Source organism: Protomyctophum bolini (genome assembly GCF_963924005.1).
Source record: "Protomyctophum bolini genome assembly, chromosome: 6".
Taxonomy (NCBI): Eukaryota; Metazoa; Chordata; class Actinopteri; order Myctophiformes; family Myctophidae; genus Protomyctophum; species Protomyctophum bolini.
The window spans coordinates 37404163-37419711 of NC_137867.1; the positions used below are offsets into that span (position 1 = coordinate 37404163).

The 15549-nt window shown below is 41.3% G+C and overlaps 1 protein-coding gene across 1 annotated transcript; it reads left to right on the forward strand.

Annotated features, from left to right (window-relative positions):
- The first annotated feature begins 3048 nt into the window (after nt 1-3048).
- Nucleotides 3049-15541, forward strand: LOC308316790 (uncharacterized protein). Its single transcript, XM_080765566.1, has 11 exons — nt 3049-4194; nt 5272-5350; nt 5968-6086; nt 6517-6702; nt 6809-6887; nt 7793-7917; nt 8789-8996; nt 9753-9848; nt 11061-11126; nt 12087-12172; nt 13561-15541. The coding sequence occupies exons 1-11, from the start codon at nt 3225-3227 to the stop codon at nt 13707-13709; spliced, it is 2163 nt and encodes a 720-aa protein (XP_080621692.1). The 5' UTR covers nt 3049-3224; the 3' UTR covers nt 13710-15541.
- Nucleotides 15542-15549: the final 8 nt, after the last annotated feature.

Consider the following 15549-nt stretch of genomic DNA (forward strand, 5'->3'; position numbering starts at 1 on the left):
TTGGGAACGTGAGTTCAGTTGACAGTTGCATGCGCGCGCTGTACCGGAAGTAAACAAAGATCTTCCACGCTGCCTCGAGCTCGTTGTTTACGTGAGTCTTGTCCTTTTCTAAAATAGGAAGTTAAATAGGCTATAAAGTACAATTTACAACTTTGTATTTGTAATTCAGTTATTTAGCCGATGCTTTTATTTACAAAGTCCAGATTAGAGTAAATTGCATGAACCATAGTTAGTCAACTAACGACAGGATACATTGCCATATAAAATAGAGTGCAATCTTTCTAAATCTTATCTGTCTATAAACATGAAATCTACATTCTTAACACCCGTGCACAACACATCTAAATACAACATACGAACAAGAGTGGGTGACAATGTTATCACACGTAAAGATGAAATTACCTACCTAGGTTCCATCCTGGAGGCTAATCTTTCCGGTGATAAAATGGCCACCAACGTAATCAAAAAGGTCAACCAAAGAAAAAGATTCCTTTACAGGATCTCCTCACTGGTCAACAAAAACACCTTGAAGACCTTAACAGCCTAAACAGGAGTCCTCGTACAAGGTTTCTTTGACTATGCATGCACCTCCTGGTACCACAGCACCTCAAAGGCCCTTAAAACTAGGTTCCAGACTTCCCAAAACAAACTGGTCAGGCTCCTACTTGGCCTCACCCCCCGAACCCACCTCACCCCTGCCCACTTTGACAGGCTGGAATGGCTTAGGGTCAACGACAGAGTACAGCATCTTGCAATGGGTCTGGTCCACAAGATTCGATACACCACCAAGATACCCATGTATCTGTCTAGATACTTCCTTAATGTCAACAAAGTCCACATCCACAACACCAGAACGAACCATGTTCAACCCAGATTCGGCACAAACAAGGGACTAAATTATTTTCGCTCCTATGCCACCAAAATGTGGGACGCCCTACCAACAGTCATTAAGACATGCAAATCCCTTGACTCCTTTAAAAGTCGGACGGCTGCAATTCTAAACTGGCCCCCGTAAAATCTGAATCCCCCCACCCTTTTTTCCCCTCACTGTATATGTTTCTTTTCCCTTTTTACCTCCTTTATGATGAATTCCTTTGACTATATAGAAGTGTCTATTTGTACGTCTCTAAATGTTTTGATGAATTGAACAAGGTGGACCCTCTTGTAAACAAGTGTAATGCTTAATTGGGTCGTCCACTCACAGTTAACAGTCTTTGTATTGAGTTTGTGCTTGAAATGTACTGTAATTCTGCAAACTGTTAATAAATATTTCAATCAATCAAGCATAAATGTAATGTAACTAGCATCTGAGAAAGAAAACGAAATGGGTAGCCTTAGAAGTACAACGGGGAATGTGTGTGCACGTGCGTGCAACATTAGAAACTGATTGATTAATGGAATGCACTGCTTACCTTAGCGAAGGTTATCACTTAGAGCTCCATATATGGGGATAACCTATAGTCCCATATATGGAGACAACGGCGATATCCAGCGCTGACATCAGATTAATGTAGAAACTCCAAAGATGGATATACACAGTGGTGATATCATCGTGACACTAGACTTGCACAGCATAATAAAAGGCTTCTAAACCGGAGAAATACCAAGCAACGCACGCGGTATCTCCAACCTGTCGACACATACGAACCAAGGTATCTGGCTTTACAACCCATATACCTTGAATAGCTTCTATTACTTTTGGCACGAGTCTTCTAGATGAGACAGAATAACTGGCTAATGGCTAAGCAACTCGTAGAGCATTGTGAAGCAAGTTAAGTTCGTATCGAACACCACTGTAGCGGGTCCTACCTATATAACCAGCACTGGTACATCATTGGCTGCTCTGGGAGAAGTTATTATTATTATTGATCATAACTATTTAAAAGTTACACTTAAGTCTCTGCATTAAAATCATCAAAATAAACATAAAACTTGATGGCAGTTAAACATGTATTCAGTGTCACGAGAGCCTTATTGTTATTTTGACTGAACAAATCGAGAAGTAGTAAGTATACAGGTAAAGGTCGTTTAACAGTCAACCTAATAATGGACAGACGGTTGATCATGTATCCATTGTAGTAACAAGTTTTAACTCATAATGTAATTCCAGCTCTTAATCTAAGATGCAAATGGACAGTGTAACTAACCACTTAAGCAAATACTGTAACAAATTGTTCTGAAATAGCCGATGACGTACAAGCTCACAATGCGTACATCAGCTATTTCTCCTATAACAGGCCCAAAATAGAGATGTCCGGTTGAACGTGGTCAATGTCTTACTATCGTCTCAGTCGCGTACTGCCTTTTCCTCCCAATACTTTCACCAGTGTGGGTTAGGGTCAGGGAGCACTCTGCTCAGGGGCGGATTTACTGTAGGCAAAGGCAGGCAGATGCCTTACTTTACTACGTTTCTGCCTCCCCTCCGACAACCGTTTATTTAAAATATTATTTATAAGCCGCCACCTAGCCGCTACTCAAGGCCGACAGACAGTGTATCAGACTAGAATACACATCTATTCTCTGTGTCCTGCGTTGCAGTGTGTCTGTCTGGAGGGGTTTGAGTCTTTTCACACTCTGGTATGAAATGCCCCCCCCCCCCCCCCCCAAATCACAGTGACGACGTATAAACACCACACACACGTCCCAACCTCATTCTTCATTTGATTGTTGAGAAAGCAGAGCAGAGACACAGCAATAGCAAAACAGAAAAAAGTTTGAATAACTTCTGTCTATCAATCTGCGTCAACCCCACCGCCCGCTTTTCAGGTTTTCGCGCCACATTTCAAGCTTGTCGATCTTCTACTTTTGATGTGCCACTGTTGTTTGATCAAGTAGGGCATTCATTTACAAAAGAAAAAACAAACTTAAGAAATTATAGAGATAAGAGGTTTCTGCCCGACCGCAACTGTATCTTACCTTCTCTCAATCGTCAAGGTGAAAGGTGTGTTGGTACTGGTGGTACTTTCTATACTAACAGACTTTGTCTGTTTTACAGGTGTGTGTGTGTGTGTGTAACGTGGCTGACGACGGACCAAACACAGTGACATACCGTCGTTAGAACGAGGACGACCGCTCCTCAGCGCACCTCACATCCTCGCCGCAGCAACGAGGACGACCGCTCCTCAGCGCACCTCACATCCTCGCCGCAGCCTCCTCGGCGCACCTCACCTCCTCAACTCTTCCTCAACGCACCTCATCTGCTGTGTAAAATCCCTAGTGGTTTGATGTCGCCTTCTGTTGACATCAAAACAGCAAGGAGCATGAAGAGGAGTTTGGAGGAGGCTGGACCTCCTTCACCTATTGATATAGACACGCCCGAGGAGGACCAAGAGGAGCAGGAGGAGAAAAAGAAGAAGAAGAAGAAAAAGAAGAGAGAGGAGGAACGAGAGGTCTCCCAGTGCGCGAAGAGGAAAAGAATGGAAGACGAGGGATCTGAAGTGATGGTGAGAGAGACGAAGAGGAAGAAAGCAGGAGAGGAAGAGGATGTGGCCAATGGAGGGGAGGAGAAGAAGAGGAAAAAGAAAAAGAAAACAGTAGTAGACGAAACGATAGTGGTGGTAGAGGAGAACTTGGTCAGCGAAGGCGTGGAGAAAAAGAAGAAGAAAAAGAAGAAGAAAGTAGGGGCGGACACAAGGGAAGGGGTAGGGGAGGATGTGGTGAATGGAGGGGAGGAGAAGAAGACAGTAGTAGAGGAAACGATAGAGGTGCTACAGGAGAACTTGGTGAGCGAAGACGGGGAGAAAAAGAAGAAGAAGAAAAAGAAAAAAGAAGTCATAGAGGAAACGATAGTGGTGGTAGAGGAGAACTTGGTGAATGAAGTTGGAGAGAAAAAGAAGAAGAAGAAGAAGAAGCAGAAAGTAGGGGCGGACACGAGGGTAGGGGAGGATGTGGTGAATGGAGGGGAGGAGAAGAAGACGGTAGTAGAGGAAACGATAGAGGTGCTACAGGAGAACTTGGTGAATGAAGGTGGAGAGAAACAGAAGAAGAAAAAGAAAAAGAAAAAAGAAGAAGTCATAGAGGAAACGATGGAGGTGGTAGAGCATAACTTGGTAAACGAAGGCGGTGAGAGCAAGAAGAAGAAAAGAAAAAAAGGTGTAAAACCGGAGGCGAAAGGAGGAGGAGAAGAACTGCCAGAGAGTAGAGCAGTGGCGGAGCTTAATGAAGATGGAGAGACGACGACTGGAACAACACAAGGTGATGTCATTGAGCAAGCCACCACCTAATTACAGTATGTGATTTACAGGCGCAGTGTTAAAGTAGCTGGCCCCATCGCTACGGAGGTCTGGGGGTTCGAATACACCGCATTGAATCCAGCTTCATCAAGTGTCTATTTATGACCACAATTAGCCTGTGTTCGGGGAGGGAAGCCGGACAGGGAGGGTGATATTAGTCACTAAACGCACTCCTATGGGCCGGGGCGACACCTGCCAGCGGGGAGGAGTGTTGGGTGGGAGGAGTAGGACTGAGGCTCTATGGCCTCACTGGCAGGTGAGCCAGTAGGATAAAACAGCAGTGACAAAAAATGTGTGTGGAGAAATCATTAAAAATAATGATTATGGGATTTTTGAATGATGATGTGATTTACCATCATCTTCAAAACCCCATTTAGATTCTTTCCATTTATTTGTTCATGTAGAAATTGACTCGCATTGTGTTTTCTTAAAAGCAAAATATCACTTTGGTAGAAGTTTGGCTTGTGTAGTTACCATGCCATGATCTATCTCCAATTATAGAGGGTGTGACATCATCATCATACCCGGAAGTGATGCGCAAACGCCTGAGTGGCAAAAAACGACTTTCTGGACTTGATAGCCCATACATCCGAACAGAAAAGTCCTATCTTATTGCTTTAAATGACATTACAACATTAAACTCACTTGCCACTCGACTTTCCATTGGCTTTATGCATGCGCATACCCTCTATTGGTGAGACATCTGCAGTAGTTGCTCCGTTGATTACAAATTGATGATCCAAAATTTTCTCACCATTAACATATTGCAGTTGGCAGTTGCACAGTTAAAACCGTTCTGAAAGTCAATCTTTTAGCACATAAACAAACACAAACAAAGACAATTCTGACAATACAGTATGTAATATGACAAATTTGATTTTACTATTTGAATTAGGAAGATCCAGTCCGGGCTGAATCCACAGATCTGGATTCAGATCTTCTATCTTTATACGAGTTCAAGCTAAATGAAATGAATCTTATGCTTTGCCACAGTCTGTCTCCTCGTTGTTCTGATCCTAGCGGTCTATCTCCATTTCAGAGGCGGAGAAGAAGAAGAAGAAGAAGAGAGTGATATCAGATGGACAGAGGAAGGTAGACCACTGCCTGCCAGAACATCTGTGAGTATAGTACAGGAAATCTATGGAAAGTACAGGAACAACCTCAAACTAATTGCAAAAAGACCAAACTCAGCTGATTTGGTATCTTCAATATATCCTGAATAACAGAAAAAAGGTTGCCTGGAATTGTCTGAGGGGAAGTATTGAAAATGGGTTAGTTGAATATTTTGCCTTCTATAGGTTGTTAATGGTATGGTCACATATGCCAATTGTGAAAATTGCTCAACATATGCAAGTTAGCATCCAGCAGTTTCTACATGCTGGGGACCCATACTCAACATTTCTAACATAAAACGTTGATGTACTCAACATGTCCGGGTTCACAATGGGGCTCTATGGGCTGGCTACTAGACTATTTTGCTTTAAATAGCATGTGACATGTCAAACTAGGGTGTTTTCATGATGCTGAATCCATTTCAAACATTAGTTTTGCACAAAAAACGAATTAGTTTCATTTTTTTTTGTTTACTGTAAAACTATAAATAATAACGTATTTCTGTGTCAGAGAGCAATGCACCAAGACAAATGCCCTGTACAGTATGTGAACATGTTGGCCACTTGAACAGAAGATACCAGTTATTAATATTATGTTTGTATTTTATGTCTCTACTCTCTAGATTAGACTGCCCGGATGTGAGGGAAATCTTGGAATTTCTTCCTAATGTCAGGTCTCGCATTGTGATCGAAAAATTCCGTAGATATGACCTGCACCGCTTCAGGGAGTTCAAGAAACAAGGTACTGACACAGAAAACTGATAGATTTACACATACACTACTGAGACAGACTACTTGTAGATTACTGCCAGTTACAAACGGAAACTACTTGCAGACACAGATTACGGACAAGCTACTGACAGACAACAATTACTAACAAACTAAAGCAAAAACAGATACTACTGTCAGAGAAAGTAAACTGGGGACTCAAACTATTGAAAGGCAAAGTACTGATTTACAGACCACTGACAGGTGAACATTGACAGGTGGCATAACAATAAAGAAACTTAAACCTTGAATCAAATAGTAAATGCGACTAACGTGAGCCAAATGTACTGTTGATCTGTCCTAGCTGCTGAATAATCAAGTCAATCTGTAATGGCAAACAACCAAATCTGTAAATGGCTCTTCTTTTTTCTACCCCAATCCATCTCCACACCCTCATCCTTCAGGTATCCCGTTACGTAGGGGGAGGTGCACGGAAGCAGAGAAGCAGCAGATGAAGAAGAACGTGAATGACTTCCTGGCGCTGACTGGCATCAGCTCAGCTCAGGAGCTGTTCTATCCTCAACGATCCAAAGATCGTTCTAAGGAGATTAAGAAGCTCAGAGTCCAGCACTGCTTCATGGAGAAGATGGGTAAGATGCTTACACAGGAAGTATCACTGTCTTAGTGTCTTTACACTTTCAGACATGAGATTTTACTGTGTTTCATTCCATGTCGTTTGTCTCTCTCTCCGCCTAGGGGAGGGTCTTCGCAGGCCATGTCTTCAGGTTTATAACCTTGTCAGGAAGATGATGGATGAACTCAACCACATGGGCAGGTCAGAGGTCATTGCCATGACAACACTCCATCTGACAGAACCACTGAAACTGTAGCTCAGTGACTCGTTTTGATTTTAAGTCACTGTATAGCAAATGTGTCGTCGCTGTTGGGTGGAAACCAAAATGGATCCAATGTAGTTATTATTATTAGTCACAAGCTTGTGTTAATACTGGTCATTGGTTACAGACACACTTAAACCACTTTTGCTTTCAATAATAATAATAATCGAATAGCGAAAAGAGACTGCAAGCTCACAACGTCCTGTTATGCGACTGGGATGCATACGTTTTATGTTGATTAGACATACCAATAGTCCTACAGTCATTAGTCAGACAAACCTGTGCTGCGCTTTACAAATCACCTATGCTGCGGGTTAGAAATCACTCGTGGCTCTCGACATGCGTGGTGGGTTAAAACGAATCCGTGCTGCGGGTAAAAAAATCACCGGTGGCTTCCTGTGAGGTTAGGGTTAGGTCCATGGGGAGGGTGTCTGGCTCATGTTGTGTCTGACCGTTGGGTGTTGTAGCTTGTAGATATTTTCGTAACCTTTACATGACAAAAGTTGAAATAAGGAGATACAGGGTTTCTGCCCAACAGCAACAATATACACTGTCTTAGTCATTATAAACCTAAATCTATATAAACCATTTTAGTAATTATAAATATAGTATATATAGTAGTACTTTATGTTCTTTTATACTATAAGTATATAAATAATCTCCCCCATATAAATTCCTGTCTCCTACACCAGTGTTTCCCAACCTATGTTCCGTCCTACACTGTCTCTCTCTCTCATCTGTCCTATTGTCCTTTTCTCCAACATTGTCTCTCAGCTCCTACTAACTATGACACTAATGGAAGGATAAATTATTTTCTTTCGCTCTGTTTCCATTGACATGGAAGGTTTAACGATGAGGAAATTCACATGCTGCAAAGGCTACAGACCCGCCATGGCAACGACTGGCGAGAGATAGCGAAGAGTATGGACCGGAGTGTTTACGCTTTGTCGAAACGCTTCGCTCATATCGGTAATAATGGCACAACACGAACACACATGCACTGTGATGAATCTATGATCACCTATCACAGATGCTTATACAGTGCTTTGACTTTTCTGGATATTCTATATCTCATATACAATGTTTCATTTTAATTTATATAGGTAGAGGCCTCGTATAAGCCCCTTGGGCTTTTTTGCCTCAGCCTAGCACCCTACCCTTCTCATATTTATATGTTCACTATGCTGTTTTTTATACTGTGCTGAATAAATAAATACAAAAAAATACAAATACAATACCAAGGGTGCTCTGGCACCAGAGCAAACCCTAGATCGGCGCCTCTGCACACTTGCACCTGTAACCAACACCAAACACACATAATGTACATACATGCTGTATACCCAATGTTCACCTGACACACCCACACCTATATACCCACCTATATACACACCTCTGTAATGGATAATGACCTATAGCAGTGGTTCTCAACCAGTGGTCTAGGGACCACCAGTGGAGAATGTAGAAGAATTGTTATTTTGAACAGTGTTTGCCTGTCATCTCTCCTATGGTATCACATCAATCAATACAGCATGGACATATTTTTTGTTTTGGGTCTGAGACTTTTGGGTCTGAGACTGAGAGGCCAGGAAAGGTCATCAAATGGTGGTCCGTGCCTTAAATGAGAAATAAATAATGTCATGAAAAGGGTTGAAAACCACTGATCTATTGGTAATGAATCTGCATGGCTGTAATAATAATTTAAAAAAATCACACTTCTGTGAAGTGAGCGGCACTCTTATCATACATATCACATTTTGGCCAATCACAATTTTGGCCCCTCAAAAAGATCTATCCGTTATGAATATGTGTATTGCTGTCTCTCCATCTGTCCGTGTTGCAGCCAGTGAGCATGGTACCTGGGAGAGTGATGAGGAGGGGAGGTTGATGCCGGCCGTGCGGGCTCACCTGGAGACCCTGGTGGGTCCACACCAGACGGGCTCTGCTTCGGGTCCCTGGCTGACCCGGGAGCAGCTGTCTAAGAACCTGCCCTGGACGAGCATCAGCAAGAAGGTTGAGACACGCTGCTGGTCCCAGTGCAGAGAGAAATGGTGAGTTAACATTGCATTTATGTAAAACTAGTATGGATGCAATTTCCCTCAGGTAGCTCGCCAAGTACAGTATGATTATGATGATGTATTATTGACCCACATGACGTCATAGAATTACTATAGTCTTGTAACCACACTAATGAGTTATGTAACCACTTGAGCCCTGCCATCCTTATTTTGGGGAGAACGTTTGCAGAAAATTAAACGGGTGCACATAAATGCGCATGCGTCGTCAAACGCTTTTGCGTACCAAGTACACAAGAACCCACTTGGATTAAACACAATCATACTGTTTGTTGTGTATAGGCATGGGAGGAGAATGCATGTCAAGCAGCTTAATTTATGAACATATTATAGAGGAAATTTGAGTATTGAAATATTGCTATCAGTCCAAGCTGCATGACTCCTCCGGACTCATATCTAATCCTCACGCCTCTCTCCGAGGTGGGACTAAATGGAGTGCAACCGGTCATAAACACAGCTGGTCAGACACTGGTCCTGACTCCTGTCGCAGTGACAGAGTTTAACCAGGCACCAGTAAGTGAGCTGCTCGCTCATTCTCTCAAATGAGAGTATCTCCAGAGCTCCATTCCGATTTTGAGCAAGATTGGAGGGCTGGCCATGCATTTGTCTCACCGACTGTATGATTTTAAATCTTTGTCTATATCTATCCCTCTGGTGTCTCACACCATGTTGTCTGTCTTTCAGTCAGTATTTTTGTCTGTCTCACATTATCCCATCCGTTTGTCTCTCCAGGTTTACATTGTTAAAGTCGAAGATGGCGTCCGACCAGTGTCCCGCGTTCAGCGGAGGAGTGAAGGCCATCAAGGCAAAAGTCAAGCTCATTGACACGTATGGCCTTCCATCTGAATACCACCTCACACACTACACCAACTTATTTTAACTAAATTTACACTAACCAACCTCACATTGCGCAATGCGCATCAACACTATCACACACGCGCGCACGCACACACACACACACACACACACACACACACACACACACACACACACACACACACTCACACACTCACACAGTCACACACACACATGCACCTGTAATCAATAAACACAGACACATATGCACCTGTTATCAATAAACATACATGTTGGCATGACATAAAATAAAGTGGCCTACACGTGGACATCCTTTTTCGAGTCAAAGATGTTAGAATGAGGTGCACCCTGGTTGCTCACCTAGTAGTCTCGCGTTGCCAGACTGTTGCTTCTCGCAATTTTCAAATGCTTCCGTCATACAATCTGGAGCACGATCATGAGTAAAATATAATAGCGGAAGTGAAGCCTCCTCCCCACTTCTGTTTTGTCTTTACAGTCGCGCAGATTTATCTTAATAATATAAATAGAAATCATCTAAGCATATACCGTATAGCTTTTTTTTAAAGATTTGTTTTTGGCTTTTGTCTTATGGTTATAGACATCAAAGAAAGTGGCCATATTTTCCTTCTTGTACTTAAACTAGCTGGAGCCATTTGGCACTCGACATACCAGTATAAAGCAGTCTATATTATGATCACTAGCTGGGCATGGTGTAAAGTTTATACTAACTAAAGTATATGCTAGTTCTGAGCTCGCATGTTGTGAGCTGTCAGTGTCACTGACGAAGGCTGGATCGCCTAAACGTTTGTGACTTAAGGCAATAATGGGGAAATTTAAAAAATTAGCCGTGCCGTGTTATTCTTCTCTTGCCATTGCTTAATGTTTTATGAGGACAATGCACCTGAAGAGTCAGAGCGCGGTGGTAACAGAAACAAGTTTATGATCGTGACAGCCCTCCTAACAATGCTGCACATCACGACATATGATTTCTTTGTGGAGTTTGCATGTTCTCCCTGTGTACCCTAGGGTAGGTACAAAGAGGAGGGGAATGGAACTGAATATGTTCCTTCCACGCTCTACGTCCAACCGGAGAAACTCCCTCCCATCCGTCCGTCAGATGAGAAGAAGCAGCTTGGACTCAGTCTGTCCATTGCTCTGCCCAGGTTGGCAGAGGGAGTGTAGAGCCCAGGATTAGATTATTGACATTGTGATTTCTTCTTCCAGGTTGTACAACATGGACGTAGAGGATCCAGCTCTCATCGACTGGGATGAGGTGGCCATCACTATTGGGTAAATATTTCGGATCATATATTTATATTTCTAAAACAGAGAGGAAACTTTTAAGCACAAAGTTTAGTCAGTGGCGACATATTTCATGTTTATTATCACATCCAACTGGAGGCAGCATGGCAGGCAGAGGAAATCGTTTGCTGTCCTTATGTCCAAAACGGTTACTTTTCAGTATTCATATACAAAAACGGCAAAATTAGCAGATACACAAGCTTCGTACCGTGTTTTGAGCTTGCAGATCTGCTACTTTCGTACTTGTGTTGTAGCACGATCTAGTAGTAGGGCATTCATTTACAAAAAAACACACAAAGTTACAATTTAGTTTGAACTGGTTCAGACCGTACAACGTGTGGGCACGTCATAACTAATCCAACCGACAGGTTGTTAGGACATGTACACACTTCCTACGTGTACACACGTCCTAGCGCATTTTCATTGATATCAAACGAGAGAAAAATATTCTGAATTTCTTTCATTTCTCCTTCTGCACCATACTCCTTGGCTTGCTCTTTTTCGCATGCGCGTTGTCGTTCACGTTCCTGTTTACCGTTCGCAAAGAAAGGCTCGGCGCGTGTAATCTAAGGAGCTCTCCGTGGTTTTGACCAGATGGATATACTAAGCTCTTCATTTCTGACTTCAACATGCCTCTCGTTCAAAATATGAAGCGAGCGATCATCAGCGACTTATATCGTAATCTTAGCGAGGTAAGCAAGCAAAAATATTTTTTTCCGGAACGGAAGGGGGGGCTTTACAGAGTAAAAGCGGACATATCTTCCTGTCAATATTAATATATATTGATGTTAATATGTAGCATTAGTACTATGTTGTTTTTGTCATTCGTATTGAAGTACTAGGCAGTATTTCGTGTTAGTGGAGTATTGTAAAGTATTAATATGTGCGTTGTATTGTAGTACTATCATTATCATGTATGTAGTATTGATGTGAAATATTGTTTTCCAGTGAAGTGAGCGATTACTACGTCCGCAAGAGTTTCTACGCTCTCAAAGTTTCGTGTGTCCCCAGGATTTCTCAGTTGTCTTATCCTGGTCAGTATTCAGACTATGCACTTACATGTCTTTACCTTTTTTGCTGGTTCAACTTTATGAGGTGAAAGTGCTTTTAAATTACAGCCTAACACTTGACTGTAAATAAGGCAATGGGCATGGTCTAGAACAGGCTGTTTCTCAACCTTTTCAGGCCACGACCCCCCAAAATAATCATATTTTAACTGGGGACCCCCCCCCCTCCCCAATATAATCATATTCAAACACCCTGACGAGCAATAGGAGTTAAACACAGATAAATATTGTGAAAATAGCAGATAAGATCTACAAGCTCTCAGTGGCTCACAATTTTGTCCTCTTTTATTATTTGACAATTTGACAATGTTTAAACCGTTTTTAGCTTGTTGATTACTTTTGATGTAGTAGTAATGGTTCTTCCTCTTTTGAGGTATTCAAAAGTTCAGAAAAGTCTTTACATTTTCACTTCACTGGGGATTCCGACCCACAGGTTGAGAACCACTGATCTAGAACAGGGGTTCTCAACCTTTTTGGCTGCGGACCCCCGGTCCCGGAAATGCTTTGGCCATGTCTCTCGGCCCTAGACTCTGGAACAACCTGCCCCCTGAATATCAGCTCTGCCCACACAAAAGTAGAGGCCTTTTATGCTCTTTCTTCAATAAATGTGGCCTTCTTCGGCACTGATTGTATAATTTCATGCTTTTAGCCCCTTTTGTTTGTTATGCATATATTTTCTGTTTTTCTTTGTTTTTGCCTGTCTTGCTTGCCTTGTTTTATCTTTATTTTTATTCTCTAACCTATACAGTTCTTTGGTCGACCTTTAGTTGTTGTAATATGTGCTTTATAAATAAAGATTGAGTGGAGTATATTGGGCCAGTGGCCCCTAACCAAAAATATAGGTCCCTTACCAACTCCCCATGGCCAGTACCATGGTCAGACAATACCTGTTTAACTATATAGGGTAAATGCTTAAGCAGATGGCCTGACACTAGTAGTGAGTATTATATCTGTCTGTCATGCAACCCAAGACCCTTACAATCATCGATTTTGATATGTTTACGCTCTGAAATTGAATCAGGGACAATATCGTACAGTGTGTGATGTGGTCACATTTGCACCGATTACACTTCCAAGTACCCATTTTGGGCGGGAACCCCTTTTGGTGTTAGCATCATGTTATGCTTTAGTTATTAAACAATAGCAGATCTACGAGCTCATAGCGCGCCACCGAGTGGTGCGCTACGACCTTGTAGGTCTGCTATTTTTGAAAAATCGAATAACGACCGACATAGAAACATAGCCTTTTCAGAAAACTGTCGGGATGTAGAAGACATTTTTAGAATCTGATCTCAGGTCAGAATGGGTTAACTGAACAACCGGATTTCCTCTTCTCTTCATCCTACTTCCTGTAGAGATTATTGACTACCTGCAAGAGAAGGTTCTCCCCAAGCTAGAGGAGCACCTGAAGGAGGCGGGAGACATAGACCTCCCAAGTCAAGACAAGTACTTCCTGTCCCGCATCTTCTCCTCAGGGGAGGTGGATCCAGGAATGACATTTTAGGGAGCGGAAAAACAGCCATTGAAAACGTTGACATTACGAATATGTGTGTTTCACATAGTTAGTTGGTTGGTTGATTGATTGAATGTGACGTCAGATGTCAGAAACGTCACGTTTCTGTCCTCGTGAAGTAGGCGGATTAATTCATTCATGTTCTGATTAGAGGATGAATTTCTGTTTACATTACAGAGGACCCTGGCTGGGCTTGAGGCAAGCGGTATCTATACCAGGATATTTAGAAATATTGAAGATGGGATTTGTATTTTCTGTAAAAAATCTTAAAACCAATTGTAATTATTATTTAAAAAAAGATTAGCCACATACATCTATTTAATTCTCACCACTACTGTTCAGCCCAATTTTCCACGGCAAAAAAGTGTCATCAAGCACCCTATTTCTATTAAAATCCTGCAGGACGTGATACGATTAAATCTATCACCAGCAGATCAGATTTTGTCTATTTACCAATACATCGTAAAGAACATACTGGAAGGTATGGAATAAATAGATGCCGCCCAAGCAGCCCACATTTGATCCTGTGTCATGGAATAGACGAGACAGTTTTAACGTTTTCTACAATTTTGTGTCAACATTAAGGTTTTGACCTTTTCTACCGTTTGATGTTATGTACTTAAACTCAATATATTTGTACAGCTTTTAATCACTGTTGTTGCCTTAAAAGGAATTGATTGATTGATTTGTTTTTATCAAGAGAAATGCCTATACGAGAACACACATTTGTATAATCTAAGGATAAAACACAATAACGCAAGAAAGCTTTTTTTTTCTTTTTTTTCTTCAGTTTTTCAGTTAATGTGAGTTCATATCTTTCTGAATGTAAAACATTATGAAGTAATTACTGTATCAGTAGGTTATGTTTGATGTTCTTGAGGTTATGAGTTCAAGCCCCTCTTACTGAAATAAAAATATATGTCACCCATTCTTGAGATAAGGGACAAAACTTTTTTCAAACTGGATTTTTTTTTTTTTTAAGATACATTCAAATCAAATAGATGTATTTGTAGACACAGGTCTCAACTACCAATCTTGAGAAGGAACAGGTTTTTCGCATAACATTTCTTTCTAAAATGGGACATTTATGCACTTAATACCTGATTCATGTCAACTCCGTCAGACACACTAAAATCCCTTTTAATTGAATTTTATCATTTCAACAATAATATAAAGTCCTCAGTTATCTTATAATGGCTTTCAGTAATCAAGTTAAGTAATACAAATCTTTTAATATTATTTTGTTCCAATATCACACTATTATGAAATATCCAATTTCTCAAAACTGTCATTTCAACCTTTATTTTCAATATTATAACATGAAAACCATGTAAAAAAAAAAAAAAATCATCATTACGTATCATTTCAGTTGGTGTTTCAATACATAAGCACAAAAGATTTGACAGCGAATTTTCTATTTCTTTGGAAATTAACAAAAACATCACGGGACGAACGTCTGACGGAGTTGACGAACATCTGACGGAGTTGACAAGTTTAACTGATTTAGGTTCTAGACCACCTAGGATCTTGATTCTGGTGACTAATCCCACATTTTCAAGGATGAGGAATACAGTGGTACTATTTAGATTTGCCCTGTGAACATGGCAGCCATTTTTCAAAATGGCCGCCAACTTTCTGTTATTTCCCAATAACTCAAGTTCTACACCACCTAGGATCTTGATTCTGGTGACTAATCATACATTTTCAAGGATGTGGGATACATTGGTACTATTTAGATTTGTCCTGTGACCATGGTAGACATTTTTCAAAATGGCCGCCAACTTTCTGTTATTTCCCAATAACTCAAGTTCTACACCACCTAGGATCTTGA

Coding starts and splice junctions, on each gene's coding strand:
- LOC308316790 (XM_080765566.1), top strand. CDS start 3,225: ATGTCGCCTTCTGTTGACATCAAAACAGCAAGGAGCATGAAGAGGAGT. Junction 6,703..6,808: donor CTGCTTCATGGAGAAGATGG/GTAAGATGCTTA, acceptor CTCTCCGCCTAG/GGGAGGGTCTTCGCAGGCCA. Junction 11,127..12,086: donor GAGGTGGCCATCACTATTGG/GTAAATATTTCG, acceptor ATTGTTTTCCAG/TGAAGTGAGCGATTACTACG.